The sequence below is a fragment of the Crinia signifera genome, chromosome 4, assembly GCF_055691185.1.
Source record: "Crinia signifera chromosome 4, ASM5569118v1, whole genome shotgun sequence".
Lineage (NCBI taxonomy): Eukaryota > Metazoa > Chordata > Amphibia > Anura > Myobatrachidae > Crinia > Crinia signifera.
The window spans coordinates 275,796,574-275,813,532 of record NC_139220.1 but is presented as its reverse complement, the minus strand read 5'-3'; the positions used below and the strand labels follow the sequence as shown (position 1 = coordinate 275,813,532).

Below are 16,959 nucleotides of genomic sequence, written 5' to 3'. Positions count from 1 at the left end.
ATTAGCTACATGGGATCCGGTCGACAGTGTCTAGGTTGGCAGTCAATAGGTTGACCACTATTGGTCGACAGTGAAACGGGCGACACGTGAAAAAGGCCAACATGGTTTAGGTTGACATATGTACACTATGGGCCTGATTCAGGCTGGCTGGCTCGCTAGACTACGTATATTCGGAGCCTTGTGAGCAGGTTAATGATGCCCTGTCGAAGGCACGCCCCCTCCGCTAGGCTGGATCCCCTTGCTATGCTGCTATCCGCTTGCAAATGCCCGCACAGAGGAGAAATCATTTGATGGTTCTTGGCCATCGAATTACCTCCTCTTTATGCAGCAGAAAAATAGGCCAGTTCTTCCTTTTCTCGATCATCCATAAGGGATACTGGGCACTCACTTAGTACTATGGGGTCCAAAGGAGCCTGTGCACATAAAACTTCAAACAGGGTGTCCTGGCTCCTCCCCTCTATGCTCATTTTAGAAAAAATGTGCCCTCAGGAGAGGATGCACATGCTTCATTATTTTAAACTTTTATTTATTTGGGCATGCTGCTTGGACATGCAGTGTGCCTGCGACATGGAAGCCTAGGGGGGACTCGGATACTTGCCTCTTCAGTTGCTGCTCCCATCCGGAATGAGTTAGTGTACTGCCTGGCGTTGCGCCATGGCGCACACCCCTGCAGCTTGCCGCACACCCCTAACATGTTGGAAACGTCTGAGTGGTGATCAGAAGCCGCAGACCCCGCTAGGGGGATACACCAATTACATTTGTGTGGCACACACGCAGGGGGGCATACGGACCCTCTCTAGGGAGATCCCATAACCCCCTGTGTACACTGGCAGCTTTTTAGTGGACAATGACCTTCGGGCATGGTTGTAAATGTTATATATATTTGCAAGTATAAATATTCTGAGTAGCTCGGCGCCATTACAGGTGGGGCTAGCAGTGACTCAGCGCTATTTCCTGCAAGGAACAGCGTGCAGCTTGTTCTGGCTCCTCCAAGGCACTCCAGTCTACAGATTCACTCTTACAGTGGTGTTAAACTGGGGGAGAGTCGCTGAAAACAGCTCCTTAAGGGCTTGTTTCACTGGTATATCAGTGTAAATTGCACTGATAGCGCCATTACATTCCCACTTGGTCTGTTTGGCAGGTGTGCAGGTTTTCTGCCCTCTGGGTTTCTTACACAGCTGTGACTGGGGCAGACTTGCTTTTATCCCCCTGTGTTTTCACAGTGTGTACACTGTATCTGTACAAGTGTGACTGTTTCTTTCACCGTAGGGAGTGCACTGTATGTAACACCAGGTTTTCCCCTTCCCCTGTTGACACTCTCATATGTGATCAGTGCAGCCAGCTATCTCAGCATAGTGAGGCCTCTGAGGGGGAACTTCCTGGACCACAGTGTCTGAGTTTGATGAAGGCTATGATGCAGCAAATGTCTCAGCAAATAGCAGCCACACCTCACCAAACTCAACAGTAACAGATGCCTGTGAAAGGTCTGCAGAAATCTGACAGACAGGTTGCTTCTTCCTCATGGGTTAACCCCTTACCGCCGCAGCCTGTTTTTGCCTTCCTGACAGAGCCCTTTTTTTCAAATTTGACATGTATCACTTTATGTGGGGATAACTTTTTATTGCTTTTACTTATCCCAGTGATTTTGAGATTGTTTTCTCGTGACACATTGTACTTTAAGTTAGTGGTAAATTTTGGTCGATACAGTCTGTTTTTTTTTTTGTGAAAAATACCAAAATGTCGTAAAAAAATTGAACATTTTGCAAAATGTTAAATTTTCTGCTTGTGAGACAAATAATCATACCACTCAAAATAGTTAATAACTAACAAAGACCATATGTGTACTTTATTTTACCATCATTATTTCAACCTCCTTTTAATTTTTTTGGACACTAGGGGGCAGCAGAGACAAAATTATACACAGAACACAGAAAACGCTGCAATTGGCTGTTCACATTCACATTTGAACAGCCAATCGCAGCGATCGCCGATGGGGGGGGGGGCATCGCTGCCCCCCCCTGGGCTACGAGGGAAGATGTCTGCTGTCAGGGACAGCAGCCATCGTCCCTCTGTCACCGCGTCTATAGACGCGGTGACAGTTTAAAGTCATGACGTACATTTATGCCATGCGTCGGGAAGTACATCCCGGCCATGACGTAAATGTACGTCAAATGTCGGGAAGGGGTTAATGCTCCACAAAATCGCGGGTTTTAGAGGTTGGCTCTGACTCTTAGGGCCGGGAACCTCTTATGGTGGCCATCGGAGATGTGTTACAGATCCCTGCTGAAGAATCTGAAGCACAGCAATCCTTTTACTTTACACAGAAAAAGGCTAGTGTCAGCTTTCCTGGCTCTAAGGATTTGGATGACCTTTTCAGAAAAGCTTAGGCATACCCGGATAAAAAATTCCAGATTCCCATGCGTCTAGTGTCCATCTTCTGCTCCAGAGGGCAGAGGGGTCTGGGAAATCTAGCCAGAAGTGGATGCCTCAGTCTTGCTTCTGTCAAAAACAAATCACTATCGGAGGCAGGGCCGAATTCGTACCTGAACGAACAGGTCTGAATCGGCCCCTATGTTCATTGGTTTTGCTGGGGATAGCACTATATAAATAAAATCTAGTATCATTATGCAACCTCTTCCTCTGTCCTGATGATGCACCTTTTGCCACTGTCTGCCTCATTTTGTCTTGAATAGTGCCTTTCAGACAGTCTGTTCTGTGTGTTTTTGCGCACCCAATTGTCAGTCTATCCAGCGCAAGGCCGTTCCCAGTTAGATTGTCCATATATTTCAGTGGAACCCAGAGGCAGAACATACTGTCCCCGAGCTAAAACGATTAACATTTCTTTGTTTGGCCAAGGTAGACTTACATAAAGTACTTTGTTTTGTTCTGTTGTAATTCGTCATATATAAAGTCTCATATATAAAGTCTCATATGCGGGGGGGGGGGGGGGGGGGATAAACAATACACCACTGTATGGTATGATTACTAGAAATGTTTATGAAATAACATAACCGGCTGTAAACATCAAGGTTTACAAAGGATAAAAGAATGCCATATGTGCAAAAACTTTTACTAGCGAATATGCAGAGAACTTTCGTATGGGGAGATGAATATTATATATCTGTATAGTTACCCCCCCCCCCCCCGAAAATTTTCCTCCGGCGCGCATGAGCATAGTCCCGACTGCAGAGCTCCAAAAGTTGGGAGGTATGGAATTGTAATAAAACATAACTTTTATTGATAGTCTTATAAAGAGAGTTTTTTTTATCTTTCATACTTATTATCATATGAATATATACAAATGAGATTTTAAACCATCCAGTCAAAGAACTGTGATGGTACAGACCTTTAGTATCAATATATATTAAATTGTCCACAGTTTGCTAAATTGCTTGTAGATCATAGACTCTAACTAATCAAATCAATGATGGTCCAAATAGTTTCAATCTGTAGCAGTTTAATTACGCCATGATAATTGCGTATTTTCTAAATGTAAAACAACATCATTCTAATTGGATGCATAGAAATTGAGACGTGAAATGGTGATAAAGCAATGGTTTGCTCACTAATGCAATAATTGAGCAGCCTGTATCTCAATTCTTCTTGTCCAGACATCGCTTTGTCTAACTCTGGGAGCACCACCAGCCACATAAAATATATGGGTGATGAGATACGGCACACCCACTCTCATAAACTTGTGAAGTTGGTTTGAACCAAAATCTGATCCCCAAAAATTCTTCAACTAATCTTTAATGATATATGACCATTTGGGGTAGTTAATCTTGTGCGGAACTAAAAAGTATTTCTATATATTCAAGGAATATAAGTTTTTGAGTTATAATTGCGATTATTAGTCCAAGATCCAATCCAGAGAAGATATCCAAAGTAGCAGTTTAGAATAATTGATATTGGATATTGACCGGAATCTGCATCTGTCCTGTTGAGTAAAAAAGATAAAGTGGGTGTTACTGAAAGTTTGCGCTAAAGCAGCTGTAGGAGGTTTTTGGAACTCGGTAGCACTAACATCAATAGTCCTCAAAGATGAACAGAAATGTAATTGTGAGTTCCAACAACAGTCCACAGCGCTGAGTATACAAACAATTTAAGAAAAAGAAGAAATAGTATAGTGTATACAATTCAATGTGCACTAAAATCAGAAAAGGGGAAAGGGGGGGGGGTTACTTCCCTTCTACTTGTCCAAACAAGGAAAAAGTGAGTTCATCAATTTTCTTCAATGTAGGAGTTTCTCAGAATGTGCGATCCAATTTTTCAGTGAATATTCCAGATTTAACATAAAATTATGATAAAAGACACAATGTGTAATACAGTTTATGAATAAAGTGAAATCAAAAAGTTTCTTTACGTGTTCTTAGACCGTGAAAAAGAGAACGTACCCCACTCACACGTTTGCAATAGATAGATTATATAAAAAGGTTTCTTTTAGGTTGTATCCCATCAGGAATCTGATTTAGAGGGGCGTAACTCTACTCACATCAACAATAAATGATATAATCCCCCCAAAAAAATTTTGTATACTCAGTGCTGTAGACTGTTGTTGGAACTTACAATTACATTTCTGTCCTGTTGAGTGTCCAGCAAGATCCGTCGTATAGTGCATAACAGTGGGGAAACCATTATATTTCTGTCTCTGGATACCAGTCGCAGAGGTGCCCGGCTGCAGCTCCCAGCTCACCTTTGAGGCCATTAGCGAAAACCACCTACAGCCAGATTCTCATGTTGGGGCTTCGCTGTTCGGGCATTCCTGTGTTTAGACGCCTGAACACATGACTGGGTGAGTACGGCTGAACCTCCCCGAGCAGCGACGGGGAGGATTGGCAATGGGAGGGGAGGACCAGCGACAGGGGGGATGGTGGTGCGTCAGTGGTTCACCTCTTAGAGGCACCACTGGCGCACTCTTTCATTACAGTGGCATGCACTGAAATTTCTTGGGAGAGCCCACTCCTGCAGCCCAGCCCGAGAAATTTCTGGCCATACCAACGAAGGGGTTAAAGGCCTATAAGGGTCCTTTAAATGGAAAAACTTTTTCACTTTACAAAATTTTTAGAGAATTGTCTAAGCATAAACTTTCACCCCGTCCGTCGGACGGGCCTTAAAACTGGTGTCCTATTTTTGTCAATGAAGTCATCATTGAACATTCCCAGACAACATCCTATTGGGGTAAGTATAGACCTGGGGATACCCAGCTCAGATAAGACTGCCTTGACTCTATCCCAAACTTGAGTCACAGTGCCAGAATGAGTACACCCTTATAGCACATTTTGGACAGAGATTAGATACACAACCCTCAAATCTACACAAATTAAATGGTACTTATGTATTATCTGGGCTGCTGATTTTTTGATTGTATGCCTTAACTTAAGGCATACAATCAGATGCGATGTGATGCGATATCGCATCGCATACGACCATATCGCATGCGATGCGATGCGATGACCCGATTTTTCCATAGGATTCAATGTTAAAATGGACTGAGTCCATTTTAACATGGAATTCAATAGGAAAAAGGGGTCCTTTTCATACCCCTACTATCCAAGTGGGCATGGAGTTGGATATAAACCTGTGGCGAGCGTAGCGAGCCACCGAGCCCGAAGCATGGCGAGCGGATGGTATTCTGTGTCCGCTCGCTACGCTCGCCACAGGTTTATATCCAACTCCGTGCCCACTTGGATAGTAGGGGTATGAAAAGGACCCCTTTTCCCATTGAATTCCATGTTAAAATGGACTCTGTCCATTTTAACATTGAATCCTATGGAAAAATCGGGTCCATCGCATGCGATATGGTCGGATGCGATGCGATGGACCCGATTTCAAAATCGGCAGCCCAGTTAGTACATAAGTACCAATTAAATTATACTTTGTATTTGACAAATTATAAAAGCGCAAAACGCTATATACGAATTTATTCAATTTGGGCTATTTATGACGCATTTGTAATCAATATATGTTCACAAGCATGTGTGTAGTGAGTTATCCTTTCCTTTATACCTTGTATTAGTGTTTATAATTCAATTGCGCCAGGCCATTCTTTTGTCTTTTTAAGAGTTACAGAAAGTACCAAAGAGACTGGATTTGGCTTAACAAGCCTCAAGAGTTCACAGTACAGGGATCATTTATTACATAGAAGAGTCTTATAACCTTGTTTAGATATGAGGGGTCTTGTTTTATTCATTACGAAAAGTTCTACACAACAAATCGGTAATACCTCTTTCAGACATACGACCTGGGAATTTCCCGGTTGGAAGCCCCTTTCACACTACTTCACAGACTCAGGAAATTCCTGGGTTGGCCCTCTTCAGACACAAGATGGTTTTTCCACTTTTTAAGGCAGTGTCGTCATAAGGGGACGTTTTGCAGCCACACAGCAATGAGGTCATGCAAATGTGGGAACAGCCTTAAATGGACTGGGTGTGGTTTATAGTTGAAAATAATTGACATTCCATGGGCGAGATGTACTAAGCCTTGAAAAGTGATAAACATCCAACCGATTAAATCCTACCTATCATTTTTCAAACACAGCCTGTGACATGGCAGATAGGAGCTGATTGGCTGGCTGTTTATCACTCTCCATTTTATCACTTTTCAAGCTTAGTACATCTGGCCCCATGTATCATATACCAAAACAAATACCATACCAGTTTTCCTTTTCAAACACTTTTTATTCAAAGAATAAAAGTCTTTTTTGTTCAAGTAAAACATTTGTGAAAGACTTTACTTTAACATATATCTTGTAAACAAGACTCTTCACTCTTTACTCACTGGCACACTTCTCTGCTCTGTGTTCCTCTCATTTGTGGCATCTGTTCCTCTCCAGCAATCACTGATATCAGCAGGCATCATGTGGCCCTTCCTGGCCAATTAAAACCGTTTTCAAGCAGCCAGAAAGCAAATTTCCGGCTCGCACCATTCACACTTGACCCATGTCACCAACCCCACATTTAACCCAGGTCACCAACCCGGGAAGAAAGCCCTGGGAAAAACTCAGGTCTGTTGCAGGGTCCGGAAGCCAGGAACACCGTCCCAAGGGGTGCCAGTCGGGATCCCGACTGTCAAAACACCGACAGCCGGGATCCCGACTGTCAAAACACCGACAGCCGGGATCCCGACTGTCAAAACACCGACAGCCAGGATCCCGACTGTCAAAACACTGACAGCCGGGTTCCCGACGGCCGTCGGCTATCTTCCCTCGTGGGGGTCCACGACCCCCATAGAGGGAGAATAGAATAGCGAGCCACCGTGCCCCGCAGCGTTGCGAGCCCGCAAGGGGCTTTGTTGCGCTTGCCATGCTGTCTGGGTCCGGCCAGTCAGGATCCAGATGTCGGGATAATGACTGTCGGGATCCCGACTGTCGGACCCCTATACCACACCCGTCCCGAGTTGGTGCCTTTCAGGTTGATGCACATTCATGTGCAAAAACTAGGGATATTGGAGTATGTCTTAAAGGGGTATAAATGTGTCAGTATATTGAGACTCCACAGCTGTTCCACAATACAAATAATGAGGACAAAACCATCCAGTGTCCAATTGTTATCTGTTACAGCAAACTAATGGTTTTCCCTGTGTGTCCAGTTCCCGTCTCAGAATCAGAAGAGAAGGAGGACAGCAGGACACATCTAAAGAGGCCACCAAGCCCCGGAAGTACCCCTGGAGTAAAGAATTCCAAGCGTGCCAAAATCAAAGTGACCATTGTCTCCCACGGGGATACAGCAGGAGGAGGGAGCTCCCTCTCACAAGAAGGTCTGTAAATATGACTAATGTACTGTCTGCTGTGGACGTGCTCCTACCTATCCCCTGCACTGCACAGGCACCTGTTTCCTAGTGGAACAGTTATAGGAAATGGGATTTCTTATCTGAGTTTGTTTTCTGGTACATAACTGTGACCTCTTACAGAGTACGGGCACCTTTCCAGGAGCTCCTCATCACACTTTGATCACAAGCCAGAGCTCTTCCATGTACACAGAGTTTCATTGTTAAGTGCACTCTGCTATAATCAGCATGGCCTGTTAAATAAATTACTGGGGATGATTGCAAAAATCTCCTGATGACCTTCAGCATAGGAATGTAGCGTGTCTGTAAGATGAATAGCAGGAAGCACAGGGCATACGATCCAATTACTGCTGAGGATCATTCTAACCATTGTACTTTTTGCAGCCATGTTTATCAGACTATTATCACATTGCTTATTTTCAACAGAGGTTTGTGCAGCAAAACCACGTGGCTGCCGGGAACAGATGTGCTGTGATCAGGAGGCTTTCAAAGATTTAAAGGGTGAAATTTAATAGGATGAGAGATTCAGAAAGTGAGAGATTTGGTACGAAATCTCCAGTTTTTTTAAGGTGGCAATCATTTACACTGCAAAACCAGTTTGATTTTGCCGTGTAAATGATTGCTGCTTTAAAAAAACTGGAGATTTCATTCCAAATTTCTCACTTTCTGAATCTCTCATCCTATTAAATCTCACCCATAATGTCTAACTGACAGCGGTTAGCATATTAGCTCACATTGGGGCAGATGTATTAAGCCTTAACAAGAGATAAATGCAACAGCCTGCTAACTGCCATGTTACAGGCTGTGTTTGAAAAAAGTCAGTAAGGAGCTGATTGGCTAGACGTTTCTTTATCACCCTTGCATTTATCTCTTATTAAGGCTTAATACATCTGCCCCTATTTGCCTTATTCTGCTTCCATTATACATGGCCACTAAACCTAAAATACAGTTCACATATTTTTTTAGGACAAGTGAGACTGAGGGGTTAATTTACTAAGACGAAGTTCTATTGAAGATGGGATGTTGCCCATAACAACCAATCAGATTCTACTTCATATTTAGATCCCTTATACACCGCTGCAAAAACGGGTCAGTGGCGGTGTAAATGGGCCAACCCGTGTTCATTTACACGGGACTTCTACCCAGGTCCTGACCTGGGTAGTAGAGGGCAGTGTAAACAGGTACGCCGGGTCGTCCGACCCGGCTCCCGTTTACATCATTGGGGGAAGCCCAGATGATGTCCTTACTATGGGCAACATCCCATCTCAAATAAAATGAGTCACCTTACGGTGATACCTTGCGCTTAACCCACCTCTGGATGGTATATAAATTGAGCTCTATAGCAGCTGCTTTATATAATAAGCAATAATTTTATTGGATGAATGTAAAACACAACAATGCTCTTAAAAGTAATATATAAAAATGCAAAATAAATAAATATCTATCAACAATTCATAATTCGTATAAATCCTTTTTTTTTAAATGGATCAAATGATTAAATAAATAAAAAGTAAATAATTCATGTGTATCAATTCGAACATATACATAAATGGAATAACAATGATGCATGCGTAGTATCTTTTTACCTAATACCGGTATACACATACATGAAGGGTGGGTGGGTGGTGGGTAGGGGAAACAAAAGGCCCCCACACACTAGAACGAATTTTTCGGATCAGTCGGACAATCGGACAAAAAATCGTTCTAATGTGTGGGGGCCTAAACATAGACTAAAAGTCTTGGATAGGCCTCCTCCGAGTTCAAAGTGATGAAAAGGTTTTCTAAAAGTCAGTTTTCCTAGGGCTGTTTCCTATAAGTCCGTTAGGACCAGAGTACCTTATCCTTAGTAGGTAGGTGGTGAGGTGGTGTCTGCCGGCAGACTCCCCGCTCCTTCCGCTCTGTATGTTGCGGCACTGCAGCGCGTTCACAGGTCTGGCTTCCGTCAAGATGAAATGTGAAAAATGTGTTTGAAAAATGTCAGGTAGGAGCTGATAGGCTGGTGGTTTATCACTCTCCATTTTATCACTCATGAAGCTTAGTGCATCTGGCCCCAAGTGTGAGAACCTATGATCTAAAAATCCATATGCCTGGCTGTCCTAATCCACAGATCTAATGGGCCCCATACACCTGCGATCACAATTAATTGCTTCTAAGATCCAGTGATTTTTTTTCACCCAGATAAATTGTCTCTTCAATCTATTTGACTTGCCCACACACTACATATTTGTTTCAGTGATCGGCAGATTTTTTTCCTGTTAGAATGCCCACACATACAAAAATGAAACTCCAATAAAACCAGATTTTTAAACATGTTTAAAAATCAGATTCAGCAATCGATTGGCGATCCCTATTCATTTTTTATTGGGATTGCCAAAAGGAGGAGCCCACACAGATTAATTGTGGCAATCATCTCCAGAACGGAGGATTGTCACAATTAATTGCTGATGTATGGGGCTCATTAGTTTATTTTAAGGTAGATCCCGGTGAGTTGCTTCCTAGTCATTGATTTCTACCACTGGTAGATATTTCTCACGGAATAATGGTGTCGAACAGAGTTCCACACTGCCAAATTCTTCAGCCTGTGACATACTGACATCATAATTAGGCAAAACGTTTGTGTTTTATTACAGCAATGGTCTTGATCTCTTAATTTTCATGTTGGTATTGTCTACATCCAATTTGTTTATGTTTGCATTTTTTAAAACATTTCTGTAACTTGCATATATTGTCATTTCCATGTTCCAAAATCCACATGACCGCTCCTCAACTAGAATGCACCAATCCTCTTGATTGTCCGATGCTGCATTCTCTTTGAAAGTGTTCACTAGTTTTGCGCCTTATTTTCCTGTTGCGATGAATTCCATGAGCTCCTGTCTGCCCAACAAGTCATAATCCACTGTTACATGATGAAATTCACAGTCCAAGATGATGGCCCTTATTCTGGTTCACTCGCAAAGACAAATTCCTTCTCAAATGGACAAAATCATGTGCACTGCAGGTGGGTTAGATGTAACTTGTGCAGAGAGAATTAGATTTGGCTGGGGTTTTACTACAAAGTGAGATCTATATTGCAGTGTAAAAATAAAGCAGCCAGCATTTTCCCTGCACAGAAACAAAAGGGATGCAGTGTAAATCCCAGCGGTCGGGATCCCGGCGTTCAGAATCCCGACACTGGAATCCCGACCGCTGAAATCCCGACACTTCCTCCCTCCGGGGGTATCCACGACACCCCCGGAGGGAGAATAAATTAGTGTGCCAAGCGTAGCGAGGCACCGGGCCTGCTACGTGGCGAGCGCAGCGAGCCCGCAAGGGGGGGCGATCCACGCCCCCCCCCCCCCCCTTGTCGGGATTTCGACGGTCGGGATTCCAGCGTCGGGATTTAATACTGAATCCAAACAAAATAACTCACCCAAATCGAATTCTCTCTGCACATTTTACATTTGCCCCACCTACAGTGCACATGGTTTTGTCCATTTGAGGTGGAATTTGCCTTTGCGAGTGAACCAGAATAAGGGCCATCATCTTGGACTGTGAATTTCATCATGTAACAGTGGATTATGACTTGTTGGGCAGACAGGAGCTCTTGGAATTCATCGCAACAGGAAAATAAGGCACAAAACTAGTTAACACTTTCAAAGAGAATGCAACATCAGACAATCAAGAGCATTGGTGCATTCTGGGCGAGTAACGGTTATGTGGATTTTGGAACATGGAAATGACAATATATGCAAGTTACAGAAATGTTTTTCAAAATGCAAAAATAAACAAATGCATGTTCAGTGCGACATCTAGAATTCTGTTTTAACAGAGGTTTCAAATAATTGAATTGTATATGAATGTGATCCTTGACACTGGGGGCAGAATCATGCAGAGAGGCTTCATTATATTTAGGTGTAGATTTGTACAATAGGTTTAATGTGAGTTTATTCTGTTTCTGCAGCCTCAAAGTCCTCACCCACAGCAGTGATTGGCCAGTCTACAATGGGCGCCAAGGAAATCACCAGCCTGCTTACTGCTCCTAAGTACGTTCTATCTCTCTTCTTATCTACAATCCTAATGTCTTCATGGCAGCTGAGGTACCAATGTTGTGTCATGAAAGGGGGTCTAATTCATGTTTGTACGCAATGCCAATGTTTTCACAACGGAATGATTATCGGCAGTCTGTGCTGCAATTGCACTGCGAACATGCTTGCACTGACATTCTATACAATTGATTGACAGGAAGGGACCATTTGGGAGAGTTACACTGGGAGTGGTGGCTAATGAAGGCATGTTGAGGCAGTATTTTGAGGCGTGTATCTGCCTTCAGCTTTGATCATGTACGTAGAGAAACATGTTGTTGGCAACACTACTGTCACATGACAGTCTGCATATCCATAGGTCAACCCTAGCAGTCGGTGTTCCTCGTTATTGCATGCTGTGTATAAGCACACTATCTGCAATGGCTCCGGTGGGCGCCTATCTTATTTCCTTGGCGACAGCTTTACTTGCAATGATTAGCAGTTTGGTAACCTATAATACAAATGTGTATATCCATTTGTGTACAATTATGAATTAGGAACCTATTTTCCCTCTATTGATTGTTGCCTATGTGTCTCAGATTTTGAATCAGATTTTATCACTGTTGTTCGTAAGTGTTCTGTTGAAAAATAATTATAATGAAATGATTATATATAATGAAGTGATTAGTACAGTTATGGAATTGGGACACCCCCCCGTCTGTCTTTTTCCCACTCACCCCTAAATGCAGACTGGGAAGTGGGAAAAGGCAATGTGAACCAAATCCATTAGAAGTACAGGCAGCACATCAGTGATACATCTATCCATTAGGGGTGCAGGCAGCACATCAGTGATACATCTCCTAATCTATTAGGGGTGCAGGCAGCACATCAGTGAGCACTTTATGCAGGGTAACACGCTGCTACTTGTGCTGCTGCTGCGCTATGTTATGTATTTGTGTTGGCTGCTTGCACAGTATTCTGTTGATCACGGTTACATTTGGGGTGATAAATTAGAACACATTAAAGCAGAATCTTTAAACCAAAGGAACAGAAACAAGAGATGAACAACCTCAGCTGCTGCTCAATAGACCTAGGGCAGTGCTCATGTTTTTGCCTGTGATGGAAAGATCCTGCTTATTATAAGTATGACAGATTTGCCTTTTTGATCCTGATCTAATGCACATAAATGCATCTCCACTTTGTATTCCCCACCCGTTCTTGCCTATGCAACATTCACCTAATACTTTTAGGTTAAAACCATGCTCTACTAATCTCTGAATCCCTCTGTGAGTCCCCACAGTCGGGATTCCTACATCGGGCTAATGACTGTCGGAATCACGACTGTGGGGACTCAGACAGCAGGGGGAGCACAAGGAAGCCCCTTGTGGGCTCGCTGCTCTCTCCACGCTGCGGGCACAGTGGCTCGCTACGCTCACCACCAACCAATTTTATTTTCCCTCTATGGGGGTTGTGGACCCCCACGAGGGGGAATAGCAGCTGCCCACTTTTAGCAGTCGGGATTCCGACGTCGGTGTATTGACTGTCGGAATCCCGACTGCCGGTCCGTCATCCGGCACCCCTCTCAGCTGCTTGTGTTTACAATATGGGCATACTGTTGTATGTGGTATCTATTTTTTGCCTGTTGTAACATCCCTTAAAATGCAAACCTTGTCACAAAACCAAAGGGATACGCTTCACAAGTTTAACATTATTTTAAGACTGTCCATTGTTTAATCTTCCTCAATATGATAATAAGCATTCTTCAGAAGATCTTATAGTAGCTGCTGTCCTGGAAGGATCTGTTGGTCACAAGTTCAGCTATGCGAGTGTTTCCTCAGGGGACTCTAGGAGATCTTGTTTCACTTTCTGTCTGATAAAGTTGCTCACAGATTTTGATTTAGGGAGGGCATTGCAGCCCTGAAATATATTCACAGGACAATTGATATCCTATGGGTGTAAATTGAAGGGTCACAAGTGTTTAAAAACATGGTAGGGTAGCCATTTTGCATTCTCGGGGTGATTCAACAGTGATCAGATGGGGTGGAATTTGGCCCCGTTCCGATGGTGTGGAGTCTGCATACTGTATTTGCACATGTACAGACCCACGTGCAAATTCCTTTGACGAGTATCACCGATGTGTCCAGGGAGGGGGGCGGACTTGGAAACGCTGGGCGTTTCCCGCGGAACGCAGGCAGGCCGATGCATGCTCAGGCAGGCGGCTGGCATCACGGGATGTCAACGCCCACTTGTCTTTAGCGATTTGCAGAGGAAATATCGTAAGGGTTTTCTCAGTTTAGACTTTTATATCCGAAGGCAGGAGAAACCATTCGATGGTCGGCGATCATCGAATGATTTCTCCTGAAAGCGACTGCATGTGAGGGGATGTGTTAGCGAACACATCCCCTCGTATGGCAGGGAAGGGATTCGGAGAGTAGGGGTAGATGATCGGCGGGGTGGCGTTTAGGTGCTCGCTAAGCAGCGAACCACTGCTGCTTAGAGAGCCGACCTTTAATTAGTCCCACAATTTGTTAGCTAAAGAAATCCATTTGGACTTTATAGACCACTTTGATGCCAAATTTGGAAGACTCCATTTTACATGGGACACACAACCCTCGCAAGCATTCCTAGCCAGAAACTCTGCTAACGGAATCGCCACACTGTGGCACTGTGGTTGCCTATCAGGCGGCAGCTGATGCCCAAATACTAGAAATATCTGATTTCCCTCCGCTCTACACTGAGCTCTTTCAGGTGAAATAGTAATTACCAGGCCTCTGGGAGGAAAATAGCATTCATAAAAAACAGCATGTCCTTTTCCTCCTGCCCTTATCCATTTTTCATCATAAAGCCGTCCGAAGGTAGCTCCATGTCCTAGAAGGTAGCCAATTTATACTGCAAAAAAAGCAATCAAGGACGTTATTATTTTATTATTGGACATTACAAAGTTTATTTCTGAAGTGTTATAAATATTTAATTCCTGGGACTCCCATATGGACACCGCTCATTATGCAAATGTCACTCTGTCAGTGTTAAAATGTATCAGCCCCATGGTGGTGACCCCCGGAGACTTTTTATTCATTTAATTGCATCTATGCCCTCCAAATATTTTGGTGGTTGGTATCTCCTTACTTATCCAGTTTATTTGTGGTCTTTGAGTTGGTCACCATGTACTCTAAGTTATTGGTGACGGTGGCCTGTGACATTTAAGATTTTCCTTTGGGATTGTTTTATCAATTTGGCAAATAAGGCTACAGTCATTTTATCAGTCTTTTACATCAGGAGAATTGGAAAACTAAAGATCCAACTGAATGATGGTTGCAAACATAGGTTTTCAGCAGATTGGTGTTGGTGGACTCTACACCCTCATGGTTGAACCACAAAACCCTCCTTTTACTAATTTATTTTGGGACCATCAGATGTGCCATGTGGAGGTGATTATTCCCTAGATTTTCTGTATGGGGTTCCTCTGTCCTCATCTAGTACCCCAAGCCTGTGATTTGGAGAAATAGGCAAACAGACTTTTATCCATGGTCACCTCCATGATTTTGGATTACCCACGTCAACTTTCCCTGCAACTGGATTTTCTATCCCAGAGTCTCATCCAGGACCTCTGCTTCCTAATAAACAGCTTGGTTCTTGATAGAATCTTTCAAAGGTGAAATGATTGGCAGAGACACAATTTTCCAGATGTTGATGCTAGTTATAAAGCAGTCTGGCTATGCATGCCCATGTGCTACATAGATAACTACTCCCTGAAACCGTTACCTACCTTGCCTTACTGCGTATACTATCAAGTTGATGATGACCGTTGGCTAGCCATCTTACCTCTGAAGGGCTTTGCTGTTAGGTCTTTTCCAAAACACTCTGATGTGCATTGGCAAAAAGACCATCCTAAAGCAGTAGTAATATCCATAGCAGTTCTGTCAGGGGTAACTCTTGTAATTGTCGCACTTCCCATCAATCGGTCAGGCAGGTGGCTCTGCGTATGATTTTAGTTTCATCATTCTGAGACGACCGCTTAAATTATTGTTTTATGTATCCCGGAAAGACTTTCTGTCTCCAAGAGCAGCCTTTCTCCTATGATATTTGGGTACTTGTGTATTGTCACGGCGCCCCCGTTTCCATCGCATGCCATTGTACAACCAAAAAATCGCATCGCAACGCATGCCATATGATCGCATGCGATGAGACGCGTTTATACCCGATTTTAAATTGTACACGCACCCAGACCCGATTTTACATTGTACACCCACCCTGATGGGTACTGACAATGTTAACGCCCCCCACTATCAACGCCAACCCGAAGCGTGGCGAGCGCAGCGGTACGCGTCCTCCGACCTTTTCATACCCCCACTATCCACGTCGGCGTGGAGTTGATTTTATATAGTGTGGCGAGCGGTCGCGTAATACTTGTGAAGTTATGCGCGTCCCCTCGCGGGGCTCACTGCGCTCGGCAAGCTTCGGGCTCGGTGGCTCGCTGCCCTCGGCACACTATATAAAATCAACTCCACGCCGACGTGGATAGTGGGGGTATGAAAAGGTCGGAGGACGCGTACCACCGCCCATCGCGGGCTCGCTGCGCTCGCCACGCTTTGGGTTGGCGTTGATAGTGGGGTGGCGTTAACAATGGGGGGACATTTAACATACTTATTACCCATCAGGGTAGGGATACAATTAAAAATCGGGTCTGCCTGGGCATTTAACATTGAAATTGCGTCGCATCGCATGCCATTATAATGGCATGCGATGCGATATTAAATTGGTACACTCTTCCCGGGAAAAGCCTCAAATCGGGTCCATCGCATGCCATTGCATACCTTAATTAGTGGTATGCGATGCGATGGGCGCCGTGATAATACACAAGTACCGATATTTGCTTCAACAACAGCTTGTTAGATGTGGTGGCATTCTCTTAGTCAACCCCCTGTATCATTCTTGTTGTCTCCTGAAGGTGGGCTTAAATTTCTATATTTATCAGGTTATTATCATTCTACCCCTCATTTTGTCCAAATGCTAGAAGTCCACTGTGTGGGATTTTATGATGCTGTCTATTCTGCTCCTGGTCTTCACTAAGTGGTACTGTATTCAGTAGGGATCATTGGGGCCTTCTTGATTTACCAAATGTCTTGTTTTTTTTATGGATGGATTTAAATCCACTTTATACCAGGGGGAGCAT

The 16,959-nt window shown here is 43.7% G+C and overlaps 1 protein-coding gene across 3 annotated transcripts in view; it reads left to right on the top strand.

The window, feature by feature from the left end:
- KANSL3 (KAT8 regulatory NSL complex subunit 3) overlaps positions 1-16,959 on the top strand; it is a 53,915-nt gene that overhangs the window by 21,087 nt on the left and 15,869 nt on the right. For all 3 annotated transcript variants that reach the window (XM_083184607.1, XM_083184609.1, XM_083184610.1), the window contains exons 16-17: positions 7,588-7,755; positions 11,726-11,807. In XM_083184607.1, the coding sequence (XP_083040733.1) occupies positions 7,588-7,755; positions 11,726-11,807 (250 nt within the window). The remainder of the gene's footprint in view (positions 1-7,587; positions 7,756-11,725; positions 11,808-16,959) is intronic.